Source organism: Camelina sativa, chromosome 13 (assembly GCF_000633955.1).
Source record: "Camelina sativa cultivar DH55 chromosome 13, Cs, whole genome shotgun sequence".
Lineage (NCBI taxonomy): Eukaryota > Viridiplantae > Streptophyta > Magnoliopsida > Brassicales > Brassicaceae > Camelina > Camelina sativa.
Window position 1 is genome coordinate 9,529,622 of NC_025697.1, and position 18,358 is coordinate 9,547,979.

The window sequence follows — 18,358 nt, forward strand, 5'->3', positions numbered from 1 at the left end:
ACCTATATCCCCATGAAAAAAAAGTTCTATATCTATTTACACCTAGACCTGGTTATGTGACGGTTTACTATTTGCTTAACCGTCTAACGAATAGCCTAAACCAAAATTGACCAGATTAAACCTGATTTTACCCGAATTTGTCGATTTAACCAGATATATCATCCTCTCAATCTCGAGAAAACCCTAAATCGAAAAATCCCCAAATTTCTCCCAACAAAACCCTAAATCGAAAAAACCCCCAAAACTTGAAGAACCCTAAAAACTGCGATTTCGAGTTCTTTCGAGTTGAGAGACGATGTCGTTAGTTGAGAGAGATCCCGGAGGTTCGTCGCTAAAATCCTCAAGTCCAANTGGTGTCACAACTCAACACCAAAGTGGGTTTTCGTGACATTATCCCATTGCAAAAAATGACTTCAAAAGGAACTGTCAAAAAGCGAATCTGTATTTAAGGGCAAAATGGCGGGGAAACGAGCTATTACCCCACAAGAACTATCATATCTCGCTGGATGAAACCCGAACTTGAGCCAAAATCTATATAGTCATGTCAATNAGCTACCAATTTCCCAATAATTAGAACCAACCAAAATCATGAAACAAGAAGAAAAAACAAAACTTTTACCTTATTTGTTGCAGCAAAACTACAACGGTAGTATCTCCGGTAAGGATTCGGATCAGATTTCGAGATCAATGCCACAACAACTTCCCCGCACCAACATCTCTTTGGCACACCGAAAACTCTTCCTCTCGCACGAGAACTGGAAGATCCGGTCGACTTTGTTGATAAATTACTCATTCTGGAGCTCGAATTTGATAATGGGAACCCAGAAAAGAAGACAGAAGAAGAACAATGTCAAGTTGATTGTAGGATTCGTGATATTTGAAAATTGGGAATTTGTGGGTAAGGAATCGGGTCGTGACTATGTAGGGATCGTGTCATAATTGGTTTAATTTTGAGTTTGTATTGTTTGGTATGCGGTTCACCGGATAAACCGAAACAATTCATTTCCAGGGGATATAGGTGTAGAACTTTTAATTTGGGGGAACATAGAGATTGATCATAGTTGACATGGCTATATAGATTGTGGCTCAAGTTCGGGCTCCATCCAGCGAGATATGATAGTTCGTGGGGGGAAATAGCTCGTTTCCCCGCAAAATGGCATCATTAGCATCTTTTACAGGTTACAAAGCACAATGAATAAAAAAGTAGACTGCAAATTATGTGTGTCACGCTCACATCAGTTAAATTACAAGCTTGTTACTTGTTAGAATCAGAACATGTTTAACAACTTAGTTGAAACTTGAAACCATGTGTTACATAGTTCTTAGCATAGAAATATAAGTTGAACAAATCCAAGCTATAGAAGAAAAAAAAATAGCATTAATTTTCAAAAAAGATTCATAGTAATCATATATATCAAAGACCAAGGGGTCCAATCTAACCATTGAGCAGATTTTTAAATCTTTTTGCTAATAGTATAACGAACAATTTGGTGTAGTAGTAGCATGACTCACAGTGAGTTGTGAGTTCAACATATGTATACTACTGTTATGAATGGATAATAACGTAATTTTGTAAAAAGAAGAGAGAACAAAAAAGAAGAAGTTAAAGATGAAAATGACCACCTGCAGCTAGACAATTAATGGGGAGAGAGAGAGAGAGAAGAACATAGGAATGGGAATGGGAGAGGTTTTACAAGATGACAAAAACCCACCCACACAGACACAGCAGTGCAGTCTGATGCGCATCGCAGTCGCAGAGCAAACATCAAACACGCCCTTGTTTTTATTTGTTTTCCATGTACGCAAGCAAAAGCAGCATTTACTATTTTGTTTTTACACAATTTCGGTTATTGTTTCTTTTTCCTTTTTTTTTTTTGCAGCATTGCAGGCCATAGAGCGATGTTTGCGTACAACCCATTAAATTTTGTAATCTTGTCACTTTTTCGTTTTTAAAAAATAACTACAATTTCAAATTTCAAAAATGAGAGATTATGACAAAGAAAATAAATTAGTCAAACAGTCAAACTAACCATTTGTGAAAAGAAAAAAAATTGTGATTACTTTCTTTTTAAGTTTCGACCAAATAATATAGAATTTTCACATATATTATTTACCTATATATTAATGTCAAGCGAGTCAAATCCATCTCATCGCATATTTAAGCTTTTTTCTTGGCTCTGTCAAGCATATATCAGCAATTCAGCACCTGTCTCGTCTCGTCTCACTTGATATAATTTTTTTTCAATAAATGCAAAAATTTGTTATATAAGAGAAGTTGGCGTGACAAGTGTTTTTGTTTCATCTTTAGCTTCCCTATGTGTAGGATTCTAACAGTTGTCAAGCATACTACAAACCACACAAATGCTAAACTTAAACTATGGTTTTTTTTTATAAAAAAAAATAGCTTCAAGATATATAACGTGGCAACAATACTTTCAAAATTGTGGTATATACGATTACTAGTACACTATTTATTTGGGTGCATAGAATAAATTAGTAAAGTATACATTAGTATAGTTTTCAAGGTTTGTGTTTGACACAAATGATCGAATCACACAATGCACACGCTTCAAAATTTCATGATGCGATGAGCTTTCCGTGATAAAGTACTGGTGTAGTATAATTAACTTAATTAACTTCTATCGGGAATGAAATTAGCTGGAGGCCAAGCGCCCATGTATGTACGTATAAACTATAAACTAGCTCGAGAACGTTTTATGTGTGTGTGTTCTCATAAGACTCCAATCTTTGTGCTAATACTTGGGAATTAGGCTTAATCTTAAGAGTTAAGATGAATATCTAAATTTGACTCATTGTTTTTAAAAATGTTATAAGAAAACAAATGTATCATATTTTCTAATTCATTGAATACACATATCTCAAAAATTTGACTCTCTTTTTTTGTGGTCATTAACTCAAGACTTTGACATTTAAAACCGCGTTATAAACTTACATAAAGTTATATACACAATTTTTTTTTTACATTTTATTAGTTCTATAAATTAAAAGATACGTAACGTAACCAACAACTACTTTCTTATGGTTGATGAAATTTACATTTGAATGTATATATGGATACTCATACTATGATTCAATAATTAATCACTGCATGCACGATCCTATGTTCGTTATATTCATTTATTGTAACATATATAGGCGCATATTATGTTATTTACAGTTTTTCATATATAAGAGACTTGGATCGTCATGTGGCCATCATCAATCAATGAATACATCATGGCATAAAGATATAAAACCATAAATGAAACTAACACTTTCAAGTTTTCAACTGATACCATCCAAATTCCGCAATGGTTACTTAACTACTACTAGCTAGCTACTAGATCACATAACCGTGCCTCGCTTTGATTAAAAGAGTACTTATCAACTCCAAATAAATCTTTGATATATCATCATCAATTAATATTGTTTGTAAAACTGTTAGAATTCCAAAATCGGAAGTGGAGAAAGATATAGATATAGACCAGTCAATATAACACCATAAACAAAAGACCAACATCTTTTACAACATAGACACTCAAAGAACAGCAAAAATAGTAATGTGAAGAAATCTATGAATCGTAATTTATAGAAATGGTTTAATTTACATGAAGCAGTATCATATAACCAATAACCGTAATTACTAAACTGATCATTGTGTGTGTGTAGTAGATAAAACCTTCTATAAAAATTATAAAAAGCTTCACACTAAACAATTTGGCTATTATACTCCATAATAAGTATTTTTGATTCTATGTAGACTCTATAGTTTCCAAGCAAACAAACATGTAATTATCCGTTTTATTATACTAAAATTATTTCTTATTAATAAAAATATGGTATTTTTCCCTTTTAATAAATAAATTAATATAACACGCTCTTGTTTGCGTCTACGGGTTTTTATTTTATTTTTATAATTTAATATATCACTACAAGAAAACATATCAGTCTCCGACTGTGAAATCAGTCGGGAAACAGTCAGAAAGAGGCATTTCTGACCATTAGCCGACCAAAGTAAATCAGTTGGAAATCGCTGGTCGGAAATTTATTTAGTTAGAAATCGGTCGGAAATATCTGACCGAAAACTTGGTTGGAATTTTGTCGGATAAAATCGGTCGGATTTCGGTTAGAAAAATACTGACTAATTACCGACAGCGTAAATCGGTAGATACTATATTACCGACTGTTAACCAACCGTTTTAATTTCCAACTGATATTCCGACCAATTATTTTCCAACCAAAATATTGTCAAATTAATGTAAAATACAGAAAATAAAAATTAATTAAAAATAAAAAATGCTAAATTAATTAAAAATCAGAAAATATCAAAAATATATAAATATAAGTTATTGTCAATAAAACCACATTAATAGATTCTTACATTAACCGTAACTAATACAACCAATTACAACCAAAAAAACCACCCAAGTTAAAACACCTAGTTTTGAGTTTCATCATCATCTTCTTTTTCAGCTGGACGACAGTCTGGAAACTTGTTGAGAAGCTTCTCAGTAACATCCTTCAAGTACTGGATTGTCTTGGTATCTTCCTCTTTCTCCTTAACTAACTCAGAAATCTGTTTGTATGCTTCTTCTAACTTCTTTTCATGGTCCAAGCTGGGTATGAAGGGAACATCTAACTCTTCATGGTCTGGGAGAGATCCATATCCAAATCGGTGACCCTTGTTTTTGGGTATTGCCTGAGAATCAACCATGCATAATGTAAAAAATATGGAAACATCATGTTAAAAATCAAATAGTTAAGAAGTGTCAAGGATCCCCTCACCTTGCGAACCAAATCGTTTATCACAGGACAAGAGAGAGGCTGAACCAATCCATCTTCAAGTGGTTCTTTAGATTGGAGGTCATTCACCTGTTCTTTTAAAGTCTCCACAATATGCTTAGCCTTCTTGTAGACAATCTTGCCAGTTTTTTTACTTTTATAAACATCCTCAATGAAAGCCATCATATTAGGCTCTACTCCACCATTTTCAATAGTCTTATATACATGGAAAAAGAACATGATTAGTATGCATTGGAATGATAATTCTTAAGAAATGTAAAGAAATTCAAAATTACCATCTCATCTTTACGCCTATAGAATGATTTAGCTCCATTGAAGTGCACTGGAATTCCTTCACCATCTGGGTTGCTTCTCCTTTTTAGTGAGTTTGTTGCTGCCAACCCTGCAACTTTCTCATCACGCCAAAGAGTAATGTACTCCTCCCATAAATCATCTGTCATATGTATAGGTTTCTCTTTATTGCATTTCCATTTGTCTTTCTAGTCAGCTAAGTTCTTAGAGAAGGAATAGGCAGCTTGTTTCTCAAACTCCTTCTCAACTATTTTTGTTATGCTGGGATCCCAGTTAAACTCTTGCTGAACAAAAAAAAAAAAAAAAACACATGAAGTAAATAACAAGAGAAAAACATTATGTGAATCGAACATATATTATAGAAGGAATCTTACCGCAAAAGCTTTAAACCACCGTTTTTTAGTCTCAAGAGGAAGAGAACGATATGTTAAGAAAGCATGTTGGACATCTGTTTTTTGCATTCTCAAGATAGACTTTGTAATTACACCATATGGATCACGCTTAAACCTACATAAAACCAGTTAATAACATCAATGGGCTACCCTAATCTTAACTAAGAAATCTAGAATATAGGTTTAACTTTTAATTTACCAAATAGCTCCTAAGGTTAATAATATATGAAGTGAACCACCAAACCCCAAAAAAAAAAAAAAAATCAAACCCTTTTCCTCTCCTCCGTTTCTTCCTCTTCCCTTAAAAGCTCTCTCTCTCTCTCTCTCTCTTCCTTCTCTCTCAACTGCTCTGCTCAGTGTAGTTTTCGTCGTCTCTCGTCTTCAGCACAACAACGAACGACTAGGTAGGTATATGATTTTTTGTTTTGCTATACAGTCGAAATCGTTCAATGTATCTTGTTAGGATCTTCGATTTCTACCTTCCATGCATCATTATTGTTGATTTCTTCGGTTTTTTTTTTTTTTTGTTAGATTTCGTCTTCGTTAGTGTTTATCTGTATTCTTCTTCGTCGTCTTCGTTTTGCTGCAAAACGCTCTTAACTCGCTAATGTTTCTTTGGTTTTGAGTTTTTTTTTTTTTTTTTTTTTTTNTTTTTTTTTTTTTTTTTTTTTTTGTTTTTTTTGTTTTTTTTTGTTTTTGGGAGATTTCTTCTCTGTTGGTGTTTGATTTGTCTTCTTTGTCGTCTTCGGTTAGCTGTAAACGCTCTAAACTCGTGAGTCGTGATTTTCTACTTTTTGGCTGNTGTTGTTGTTGTTTCATAAGCTTCTCTTTTTTTTTTTTTTTTTTTTGGGGTTCATTGTAGTGTTTGTTCATGTTGTAGGTCACTGGATTTTTTTTTGGGGTTTTTTTTTATTCCGTGGGTCTTCTCTCTGATCTCTATCTGTTGAGAAACCTGGGAAAAATAAATGTTGTCTGGCGTGTTTGCTTTTTGTTTCGTTGAAGTTTCCCGAGAAAAATCTTCTGGGTTTCTTTTGCTGCTTTGTGTTCTTTGTCTCCTCTACCTTGGCTTTTTTTCAAAAGATCTCTCTGTTCTCTGGTATAGGTGGCTTCACCCACACTCTGCTTTTTAGCTGACGAATTTTGTTTTTTTTTGTTTAGGTCGTATAACTAACTTCATGTGCACGTACGTCTCTTTCTTATTCACCATATTTTGACTGTTTATGTCATATCTTCCTTCCTTATGCTTGTTTGAGGTGTTCTCTGGTTGATCTATAAGATCTTTGTTTTTTTCTTTTCTTTTTTTTTGCTTTTAGTCGCTTGAAGCATGACGCTAATGGTTTTTTTTTTTTTTTTTGTGTGTGAGAAATCTGAGTTTTGTTTGTGATGGTGTAATGGGGGTTTGCTGACGAATCTGTTCTTTAGATCTGTAGATTTCATCGCTATTGCTCTGTTAGACTATGTGTGGGTTGATCAGTGCTTTTGCGTGAATGCTCGTTTTTTGCCATTTTTCCTGGAGCATGTTTTATCTGCTGGGTTTAACCGTTTAAGTAACTGTGTGACGATTGCTTTGTTTTTTTTGTGATGATGAAATCTGAATCCATGGTTTGTTCTGTTGATATTTGTAGCGTTCATGCTTTACCATTGCCATTAACTTTTGGTTGTGTTTTTTTTTTTGTTTTTCTGACCTTTTTGATTTTTGTACTCTCAGAGATGGATTCTGATGAAGCGAGTGGAAGTGGCATAAGGCAAGATGGAGGCTTACCACCTCCGCCACCTCTCGTTCCAACAAATTTTGTCCCTGAACTGGTGCCTGTAAAGAAGAACATTCTTCTCCCAATGGCTCGGCCTAGAGGCAGCGGGACCAAAGGACAGAAGATTTCTCTTCTTACTAATCATTTTGGTGTCAAGTTCAACAAACCAACCGGTTACTTCTTTCATTACAGTGTATGTATTATATTATTGTGTCCTCTACTTTATACTATTTCTACCTATAGCTATTCCTTTTGTATAATCTCTAGGATATATGATAATGTTTGGATTTGTCTTGGATGATAAAGGTTGCTATCTCATATGAAGATGGCCGTCCAGTGGAGGCTAAAGGTATAGGCAGAAAGATTCTTGACAAAGTTCAGGATACCTATCAGAGTGATTTGGGTTCCAAATACTTTGCTTATGATGGCGAGAAGACTCTCTTCACTGTTGGTGCTCTTCCCAGCAACAAACTTGACTTCTCTGTTGTTCTTGAAGATGTACCTTCTAGCAGGTGTGAAATTTGAATCCTTTTGATTCTATAGATTGTTTCTGTAAAATTTCTTTGCTGTTTCCTTTTCTTCCAAGTCTATAACGCTATGATATCCTCTTTATCTGCAGAAATAACTCTGGAAATGATACAAACGACGCTGATAGGAAAAGATCAAGGCGTCCCACCCAATCTAAGAAATTCATGGTTGAGATAAGTTATGCTGCAAAGATCCCCATGCAGGCTATTGCAAGCGCTCTTCAAGGGAAGGAGACAGAGAATCTTCAAGATGCTGTAAGAGTGCTGGATATTATTTTGCGCCAAAGTGCAGCTAAGCAGTAAGTTAAATTCTGGGTATTTATTTGTATTTCAAAAAAAAGAGTTATTTGCTTGATCGTTTATGTCATGTTCTCATTACCATTTCTGTTTGCAGAGGTTGCCTCCTTGTTCGCCAGTCATTTTTCCACAATGATGTAGAGAACTTTGTTCCAATTGGCGGAGGTGTCAGCGGTTGTAGAGGGTTCCATTCAAGTTTCAGAACTACTCAGGGAGGCTTGTCCTTGAATATTGGTGATTATTTTTTAAGATTTCATGTTGTTTGATTATTTTTTGTAACATTTGGTTGCTAGACTTTGATCTTTTGCTTTGGATTTTCTTCAGATACTTCAACTACCATGATAGTACAACCTGGACCTGTGGTTGAATTCCTACTTGCAAACCAGAACAAGAGAGATCCATCTGGTGTGGACTGGAACAAGGTACATCATATTCTTTTATGCTGTAATATATCTGACTAATGTATTAGCATCTCTGAGAAGTACTCACCTAGTGTTTTCTAATAGGCTAAACGTGTTCTCAAGAATCTGAGGGTCAAAGTTACCCTATCAAACAGAGAATATAAAATCAGCGGCCTAAGTGAGCAAAAATGCAAAGATCAGATGTATGTTCATTCTAATACAAATTCATCTGATTTTTTTTTTATCACCATTTATATTGCTTTGAGTTCATTCTAATATATATGTCCTTATATGATATAGGTTTACATGGAGGAGACCTAACGACAAGGGAGAATTTGAGGAGGTTGAGATCACAGTGCTCAACTATTATAAGGAACGTAACATTGATGTGCGATCTTCAGCTGAATTTCCTTGCATCAATGTTGGTAAGCCGAAGCGTCCCACTTACTTCCCCATTGAGGTAATTTTAAGTGCATTATTGTTTTCTGCTTTCCCACAATTTTTAATGTGACTATTTATGACAATTCTTGTTGGTTTTCACGTTTGCAGTTCTGTGATCTTGTGTCCCTACAACGATACACAAAATCACTTAACAATTTTCAGAGGGCTGCGCTAGTAGAAAAGTCTAGGCAGAAGCCACCGGAAAGAATGGCTTCTCTAACCAAAGTAAGTCTTCTTTCATTAACCTTGAGACTTTGAAGCTTTTTCTGTTTATAATGATTTATGTTCTGATATATCTTACAGGGTCTAAAAGACAGCAATTATAATGCTGACCCTGTGTTGCAAGATAGTGGTGTCAGCATTATGTCTAACTTCACCCAAGTGGAGGGCCGCATTCTACCAACACCAAATGTGACTCTCCTTGCTTCTATTGCTGTATCTTTTCCTTAGCTTCTGGTTGTTTTAACATTGATTATCTTTGTCCTTGCTTCCAAACAGCTGAAAGTGGGGAATGGAATGGATTTAAGGCCAAACAATGGGCGTTGGAACTTTAATAATAAGGTGCTTAGATTTTTTTATCTCGCTTTACTTGGAATAGTTTGACCTCTACTACTAACTGAAATCCTTAATGTAGAGACTTGTTGAGCCAACGACGGTTACTAGATGGGCTGTTGTGAACTTCTCTGCTCGTTGTGATACAAATGGGCTCATTCGTGACTTGATTAGATGTGGACAGGCGAAAGGAATTGTAAGCCTTTTTTAATTCTTCCCTTTTCCCCCTTATATTCACAAATAAAATCATATGCACAACTCCTATTAATTGTTCCCTTTTCCCCCTTATATTCCCAGAACGTAGAGCCTCCATTCAAGGATGTCATTACTGAAAATCCTCAGTTTAGGAATGCACCAGCTGCTAAGAGAGTGGAGAATATGTTTGAGCAGATAAAATCCAAACTCCCAGGGCCGCCTCTGTTCCTTCTTTGCATACTCTCTGAAAGGTAAAACTCTGATGTTTATGGTACATCTCTCTTAACATTCTTGAATAGGGCCTGTTTCCCATTGATTGAAATGCATAACTTTTCATATACGTGTCTGAAAATTTTCAGGTCCTTGGAAGAAGAAGAATCTTGTTGATCTTGGAATTGTGACTCAGTGCATTGCTCCTACAAGAGTGAACGATCAGTATCTCACCAATGTTCTTTTAAAGATTAATGCCAAGGTAGTCTCTGAAATTTTTTACTTAATTCAATTAGAATTTCAGGAGATATTTTAAAGACTTTACAGGCTTACAGGTGAACTGAATTCTATTTTGTATATGCAGCTTGGTGGATTGAACTCTATGCTAGCTATGGAGCGCTCTCCAGCAATGCCAAAAGTAACCCAAGTCCCTACCATCATTGTAGGGATGGATGTATCCCATGGTTCTCCGGGAATGTCTGATATACCATCAATTGCTGCGGTAATACTGATTTTTGTAATTGTTTCTTATGATCTCTTTCAATTTGCGTTTATCGAGAGGACATTCTTACTCTCATCTAGTGTTGGGTGTTCATTCTTGGCAACGGCTCTGATAACTTGGTATTTGTGTTTGGAAATCATAGGTTGTGAGCTCCAGACAATGGCCACTCATCTCAAAATACAAGGCATGTGTACGCACACAATCACGCAAAATGGAAATGATTGACAATCTCTTCAAACTTGTCTCTGACAAAGATGAAGGAATGTTCAGGTAAAAATCATTGAATGTTATCTTCATTGCTCTGGGCAGAGCTTTGTTATATTAATCCTATTTTAGGGCCTTGTGAATGGAACAATATTCTTTCATCCTTTTTTAAGTATGTTGGACACCAATGTAATTTAGAGATTTACCTACTGTTTACAGGGAGCTCTTGCTCGACTTTTACTTCAGTTCAGGGAAGAGGAAGCCAGAGCACATCATCATTTTCAGGTAGACTTAAATCTATTAAGGTATCATGTAAAAGTTAGAATTCAACTTTTATACTCACTGTTGTTACCAATATACATGTGGTAGGGATGGTGTGAGTGAGTCTCAGTTCAATCAAGTTCTTAATATTGAATTGGATCAGATGATGCAGGTACGGATTATGGTTCTGGAACTTTGCAGTTACACAAACACGGTTTATTTAGTATATCCTGCACATATTTGGCCTGATTTTTTGGTTATATTATTAGGCATGCAAGTTTCTGGATGAAAATTGGAATCCAAAGTTTACAGTGATTGTTGCCCAGAAGAACCACCACACCAAGTTCTTTCAGAGCAGAGGCCCTGATAATGTTCCACCAGGTAATGGCCATTTCACCAAGCGCATGATTTTATATTGGTCATTGCGTTTCAAATGACCTGAAACGTCGTGGTGTCTGCCTGCAGGAACAATAATTGACAGCCAGATCTGCCACCCACGCAACAATGATTTCTATCTCTGTGCCCATGCTGGGATGATTGTAAGTAGCTCCTACATAAGTCTTCTGATCGAATCCAGTATGAATCAAACTTTAACACTTTTCTATTGATTTCGATGTGTTAGGGAACTACAAGGCCAACTCATTACCATGTGCTCTATGATGAGATTGGATTTGCAACAGATGATCTACAAGAACTTGTGCACTCTCTATCCTATGTGTAAGAACTAGAAGTCTTTGTCTGATTGGTATCTTTGTGGTTTTACAAAGTCTTCCAAACTTTGACAACAATCTTTTAATTGTCTGCTTTGATATTTGTAGCTACCAGAGGAGCACCACTGCCATCTCAGTCGGTAATGCTCACATCTTTTATGTATTGATTGCTGATAGTTACATTATGTGCAATATCTCAAATTTAAAGTTTCTTTTGTTTTTTTGCAGTTGCACCCGTTTGCTATGCTCATTTGGCAGCTGCGCAAATGGGAACGGTGATGAAGTATGAAGAGATGTCTGAGACTTCAAGCAGCCATGGCGGGATCACCACACCTGGGGCTGTCCCTGTGCCTCCCATGCCGCAGCTGCATGGTAAGGTTGCAACCTCGATGTTCTTCTGTTGATGGAGAACAGTCCACGAACTTTAAATGCCCCCTATTTTGTTTAAATCTTCTCTGGGATCGATGTCTCATTTTGTTTTTCGTCGACCCTTCAACTTTGATACTCTTTTTGATACTCTTTATGTTCTGTCTATTTTTCCTGGGCGTTGTTGGTTAAATCTTCTTAAGCTTTATAATCAAATTTGGTATTTTACGACATTTCAGTATCTCTACTTTTAACGTCTATCAGATATTATTATTGAGTAAGTCGTTTTGAACACATGAGCGTTACAGTTAATTACAAGTTCATGAGAACTATTAGGAACAAATAAAATTGTGTCTAAAGAAATTTAACTAGTTCAAGTGATTTAGACCACCGGAGACCCAAATAACTTGAGGAGTTGTACTTGATTCAGTGATTAGTAACAAAAGAAAAAAGCAGAGCAACATCGACATATACCAAATATGAGATTATAAGCTACAAGAAGACAAAAATTTACAAACAAAAATTTACTGTCTAAATAAAAATGTCAAAGTAAAACATCTCTTATTGTTTCTACAGACACTACAAATCACANTTTTTTTTTTTTTTTTTTTTTTTTTTTTCGTTTTTTTTCTTTCAAAATTGAGTAAAAATTAGAAAGTGAAATATCCCTAATATGCACAAAAAGAAAAGATTACAACTTTTGGGGGGTGGGTGGGGGGAGGGCGAAACTCAGTGTAGATGAACGCCTCTTCAGTCAAAGCTCTGTTTGTATTGGAGAGAGAGAGAGATCCTGCATCCAAAATCCAAAAAGAATAATCCCAGAAAAAGGAAAACACCACCAAGGAAAATATCCTGTAAAATTCAGAGTGATGGCTTCACTTGGTTTGGTCTCTTCGCCAGAAGAAGAGGTACACAAAAATTTAGGTCAAGATTGAATCACCATTTTGCTCAGCAGTAACAACATAAATCTCTCTCTGCTTCTTTTCTTCACATCCATCAGTGAGACTTGTTGTCTTTTTGGTTGGTGATTATATCCTTTGCTCGAAAATCCTTTATGCTACGGTATTCTTCCTTCAGTAGCTTCTCTAACTCAGGGTGCTTCTTTATTGGTTCGTTCTTGCCTCGGTAATGGTGGAATGCCCTACACAAGACAGAATTAGGTCCTTTTAAGCACAACCAACATAACATTTTCTATGTGCGTTGTAGCATCTTTTACCCTAAATTACTAAAAGCCCATCTAATATAACCGTACTTCTCTCTAGAGACATCACCAAGAATCACAGTTCCATAACAAGAATTCAGTAGCAACGTTATTGTTTAACCATGATCAGTAATAAACGAACACTTACCAATACTTCTCCAAGCCATATAGATTTCCCTTGTGGTAGAAGTCAAGCGATAGCTGCTCAAAGTCCTTGTAAAGGTCCTCATCGAAGTGCTTCTCCAGACCATAACTGAAGAAAGAAGGCAGATCAATATTAGTTGGATTAGTCACACTGGATCCGCAGTGTAAAAATGGAAAACAGAAGCAAGTCTAACAAGTATGTATTACCTATAAAACCTGAAGAGACACTCTAACCCATAATTGTAGTTCTCAGCTGCATCCTCAAGAGCAAACTTCTGGAAGTCCTCATACATAGACAAGACAAATGTATCTCTAAGGAAATACGACCAAAATCGGTACAAATGATTCATTTCCTGCATATATAACATCCAGAATTCACAAACTAGGGGTTAGGATCTCCAATCAGACTAATGTAAAAGAATGAGTTGAGAAACTCCAGATGTAAAGATTATTGCATGTTTCTTTTGAAGAGCATGACGAGAGCCAAAAATCATAGAAAGGAGGTAAACATGAAACTGACCTCACTGCATCCGCTACCCAGCTTCTTTCTTTCGTTTAAGCAGCGCTTGCGATACTTCAAGTACCTATGCGTACATTTAAAAGGAATGAGAACAGAGAGCCTCAAGATACAATCTTATCCTCCCAAGAATAATGCTCCATACAATAAACTTAAGTTGTCTAACTGAATAACCATACTTACTTTTCTTGTTTAAATCCATTCTCTTCCAGCAGTTGGTGGCTTGGATGTTGAAAATGTGGAAATGATTTTGGTAACGAGCCCACAGGTGGACTGCTTCCAGGGAGTGTACATTGTGGCGATGAACTCAATTTCGAAAGCCTAGGGCTGTGAAACGTCAATAAAAACAGAATAAGAAAAATAAAGGATAAAATATATGAATATAAGTAGGGAATATAATGGATTGCTAAGATAGAGACCCATGACTGTCTGGTGGTGTAGAACCAAAGAAAAATCCAATGGAGCTACTAGGCGGACTTTCTGATATATTTCCATGGTTTCTTATGTTACTCGAAAAGAACCTCCGTGCATGGGCCGTATGATGTTTATGCGTTCCTTTACTTTGTTTCCTCCGGGAAGCGGTGGTTCCATGCTCTTCACTTCCATCATTTGCTACAGAATTTTCTCCTAATTTAGTGTTCAATCCTCCCCCAGATTTAATTTTCCCATCTCTGCTATCCAAATGGGAGTTGTTTTTCCTACGGCCAGATCGATTCTTTTTGAGTTCCTGTTTCATTGGTGGTTATTAGAAATTGGACTCCAGAAAGATTAATCATATTATATTCTAGCAAAAGATTCCTAACCTGCTCAAAGTAGTAAAGACCATCATTTATTGTGGAGGCAAGCTCCTTAGGAATGTTTTTTGCTTTCGTCCCACCGACTCCAGTGCCATCACTTTTACCACTATTCTGTCCAGCATATAACGGAACATGAATAATTGATTTCACCAACACAGAGTTCAAGGAAATATATAAAAAGTTCCATGTAATACCTGGGTAACAATTACAAGTTTCTGAATATCTTGATCATCAACAGTCATATCATCATCTTCATATTCAATGCTACAAAATGTCAAATCAACCAAAGCATCAACTACAGTACTTTATATATACAGTTTCAGATTCATATCCAAAAAGAAGGCAAATTGGAAACAAAGAGAGCAGAAAGCAAATATCAGGAGTAATCAAGTTGTGCACGCATTACCTTTTTGACAGTCCACTCTTTCTCGGGCTTCTGTGCTCCAGATCTAATTCCTCGTCAAGCAAAAACGTGTTTGAAAAATCGTTTGACAAGTCATCCACATTTCTTTTTTCATCTGCTGATGATTTCAGGTTAACACTTTTGTAATTATTGGTTCTTGCTGACCGAGATCCCTGTACATCAGAAATTACATTAAAGCAAAAACTGAAATTACATTAGTATTTTTACAGTGTCTCTACCCTACTAAAAGAAAACAAAAGTTTACCTCTGAAGAGAAGTCGCGCATGGTAGGCATTGAAGAACCCTTTGAAGAATTTCCATAATTATCCCCGCTTGTTATACTTTCTGGGGATCCTTTGGCACTGTCTCCAGTTTTCTCCAAAGATGCTGACTTTTTAGATGGAGGAGCCCATTCAGACCACTTTTCACGCTTGCGCATCTTGTCACCCTGTAAAAGTACCAGTATTTCAAATTATCATCCAACAGATAGATGTACCAGCATTTTATGCTAGCTACTTTGACAAATATAGGTCTTACACCTGTAGAAACCAATCATGCTCTGAGTTAGGTTAGAATAATCAAAGAGGGCTTCTTTAAACTATTATCCAGAGACAAAACTCTAACCCATTTTTTTGTGTGATAGCATCACCACAGTAGAGAAATACACAATACAACCAGAGAAAACAAAGTATTCAAAGAAACATTTTTTTTAAAATAAAGAAGCTAATCTAAAGCCGCCAACATGTGTTAGTACCAAAACCCATTCACAAAAGCAAGACTTTGGCATTTGAACCAGTAAATAAGTAAGGTGTGGTAGTCTGACCTGCACTTCAACAGAATTAGAAAACCCTAACGCATAGACTATAAAATCAACATCCATGGTCATTGCCTTAACCTGCAATTCAAGAGTAAAAGAAAAATTAAAACCAACAAATTTGTTCAAAACACGAATGACAGAATAGACTAATGCAAAAGAAAGCAAGTCAAGCTCGTGTTACAAATTTTACCCTTTTGAAACCAGCTATAATTTTTGTGGGAACCCATCCTTGTTCATCCATCAAGGAAATGAGGTAATGATCATTCTCAAGGTTTTCATCACTGAAAAGGGAATTAATAAAAAAAAAGGTAAGGAATAAGCTAAATATCTTTAAAAGCATAAATTNAAAGAAGCTAATCTAAAGCCGCCAACATGTGTTAGTACCAAAACCCATTCACAAAAGCAAGACTTTGGCATTTGAACCAGTAAATAAGTAAGGTGTGGTAGTCTGACCTGCACTTCAACAGAATTAGAAAACCCTAACGCATAGACTATAAAATCAACATCCATGGTCATTGCCTTAACCTGCAATTCAAGAGTAAAAGAAAAATTAAAACCAACAAATTTGTTCAAAACACGAATGACAGAATAGACTAATGCAAAAGAAAGCAAGTCAAGCTCGTGTTACAAATTTTACCCTTTTGAAACCAGCTATAATTTTTGTGGGAACCCATCCTTGTTCATCCATCAAGGAAATGAGGTAATGATCATTCTCAAGGTTTTCATCACTGAAAAGGGAATTAATAAAAAAAAAGGTAAGGAATAAGCTAAATATCTTTAAAAGCATAAATATTTTTTTGTAGAGAAGCATAACTTGCCTGAAATAATACTCTATTTGTTTTAAGACTCTATCCCTTAAGTCTATCTTTTCTGGAGATAGTCCTGGATGACCCTGGTTTACAGGGTATGGACCAAAGCGTGGAGGATAAGGACCTCTTATAGCTCCAGGGGGTGGAGCTGGCAAGTAGTATACAGGCCCTGTGTCAAATGAAGAAACAAACAACAAAAACGAACAGTTATCCTCTATCTTAATGCTAGATATATTCCAGAGCAAAATAGTTAAATTTTATCAACTACTCCCAGCCAGTTCCTTTTTTAAACACCTTTACAGAGATTCAATATCTTACCAGGGAAGCCTGGACCTGGACCAACGAGGAATCCAGGAGCTGGACCCATATATGGAGGTCTCCCAAAAGTTCTTGGTCCAGCACCTTGTGGCATGTTTCTGGGGTCAAAACCTCTCTGATGCGGCCAAGGCTTTCCAGGATCCGCTTGAGGAGGTGGGAGCACAGGTGGAAGAGGGGAAGCTTGAACTTGTTTCTCATTGCCAGACTCTGCAACAGGAGGTCCAGTAACTGGGAACGGAGGATAAGGAGCATATGGATAATCTGGACCAGCAGCATGTGGCGGAGGCCCCATAGGTGGAAAAGGAGGTGGAGGATATGGTACAGCATGTACAAGGTAAGGAGGAGGAGGACCATTTTGGTTGCTCCTGGGACTTGGTTTTGAATGACGCCCAGATGGATTCTTGTGTCCAGGATTAGCCTTACCACCACCCTTGGATTTCGCTTGACCAGGATTAGCCTAAAAATCAAACAAGAAACTTTCTTCAGGGACCAAGTTTAAGCTCTACAAATGCAATGCAATGCTTTTTTAAAATAAGTAAACCTTTCAACCCAAGCAAAGGTAAACATCATAAGCATCAAACTCGAGAAAAAAAAACCCCAATTCGATCAAATAGGCCTATCACCAACTTAAACCAATCACGAACCAGCAAATATTGAGTATCAGATACCTTTCAGCTCTACCCAAATACGACGCACCATCAACACTCAATTAAATCACAACGCACCATCAACATTAACAAAAAACGAACCTGAGCAGGGGTTGGGGTAGCGGACGGAATGCTTTTAGACGGCGGTGCAGGAGGCGGAGGATTCTTAGGACGAGGCTGTTGAGCGGCGTCGGCGAGCGCAGGCCAGGAATCAGCTCCCATTACAGGAGCATCAACAGTCTCAGGAGGAGAAGCGGTTGTTTTCCAAGGAGACTTAGCGGCAACAACACCACCTTCACGGCCGATCATCAATTCTCGATCATCAGCCAATGATCCCTCAGTCTCCGCCATCATCAGAGAAACTTCCAAAGATCAAAAACACGAATACAATTCAATCGGATCAAAAAAAAAAACGGAACGAGGATTCAAGGATCGGGAGGAGAAGGACGCAATGTGATAAAACAAAGAGAGGTTCAAGGAGAGGAGAGGCAAGTGTGTGTTTTGGTGGCGACACTCTTTAAAAGAAGAAGAATAAGCGAATGTGATACACAAACAGTGAAACGTATAACCCCAAAAACCCTAGTTACCTTTCTTTTATTTATTTTTAATTTATAGTATGTACTACTTATTATAGTATATATAGCAATTTTCTCTTTTCCTTATTTGTAAATTTGGCAAACCAGAATATAAATCATGAAATAAGGGAAACCCTTTACATACATATAACATTAATTTATTCTTTTTGGTCTGAGAAATTAAAACATCATCTTTTTTTTTTCTGTTTTGACAGCAACAGATTAAA

At 36.4% G+C, this 18,358-nt stretch overlaps 1 protein-coding gene and 1 pseudogene across 1 annotated transcript; one reads left to right on the forward strand and one right to left on the reverse strand.

Moving 5' to 3' along the window:
- Positions 5,802-12,124, forward strand: LOC104736195 (annotated as a pseudogene).
- LOC104736196 (la-related protein 1A-like) lies at positions 12,496-18,098 on the reverse strand. Its single transcript, XM_010456136.1, has 15 exons — positions 17,659-18,098; positions 16,910-17,366; positions 16,601-16,760; positions 16,420-16,510; positions 16,236-16,307; positions 15,231-15,413; positions 14,969-15,138; positions 14,757-14,826; positions 14,569-14,673; positions 14,185-14,492; positions 13,949-14,092; positions 13,769-13,832; positions 13,456-13,601; positions 13,253-13,357; positions 12,496-13,044 (listed from the first exon to the last, which is right to left on the reverse strand). The coding sequence occupies exons 1-15, from the start codon at positions 17,908-17,910 to the stop codon at positions 12,900-12,902; spliced, it is 2,472 nt and encodes an 823-aa protein (XP_010454438.1). The 5' UTR covers positions 17,911-18,098; the 3' UTR covers positions 12,496-12,899.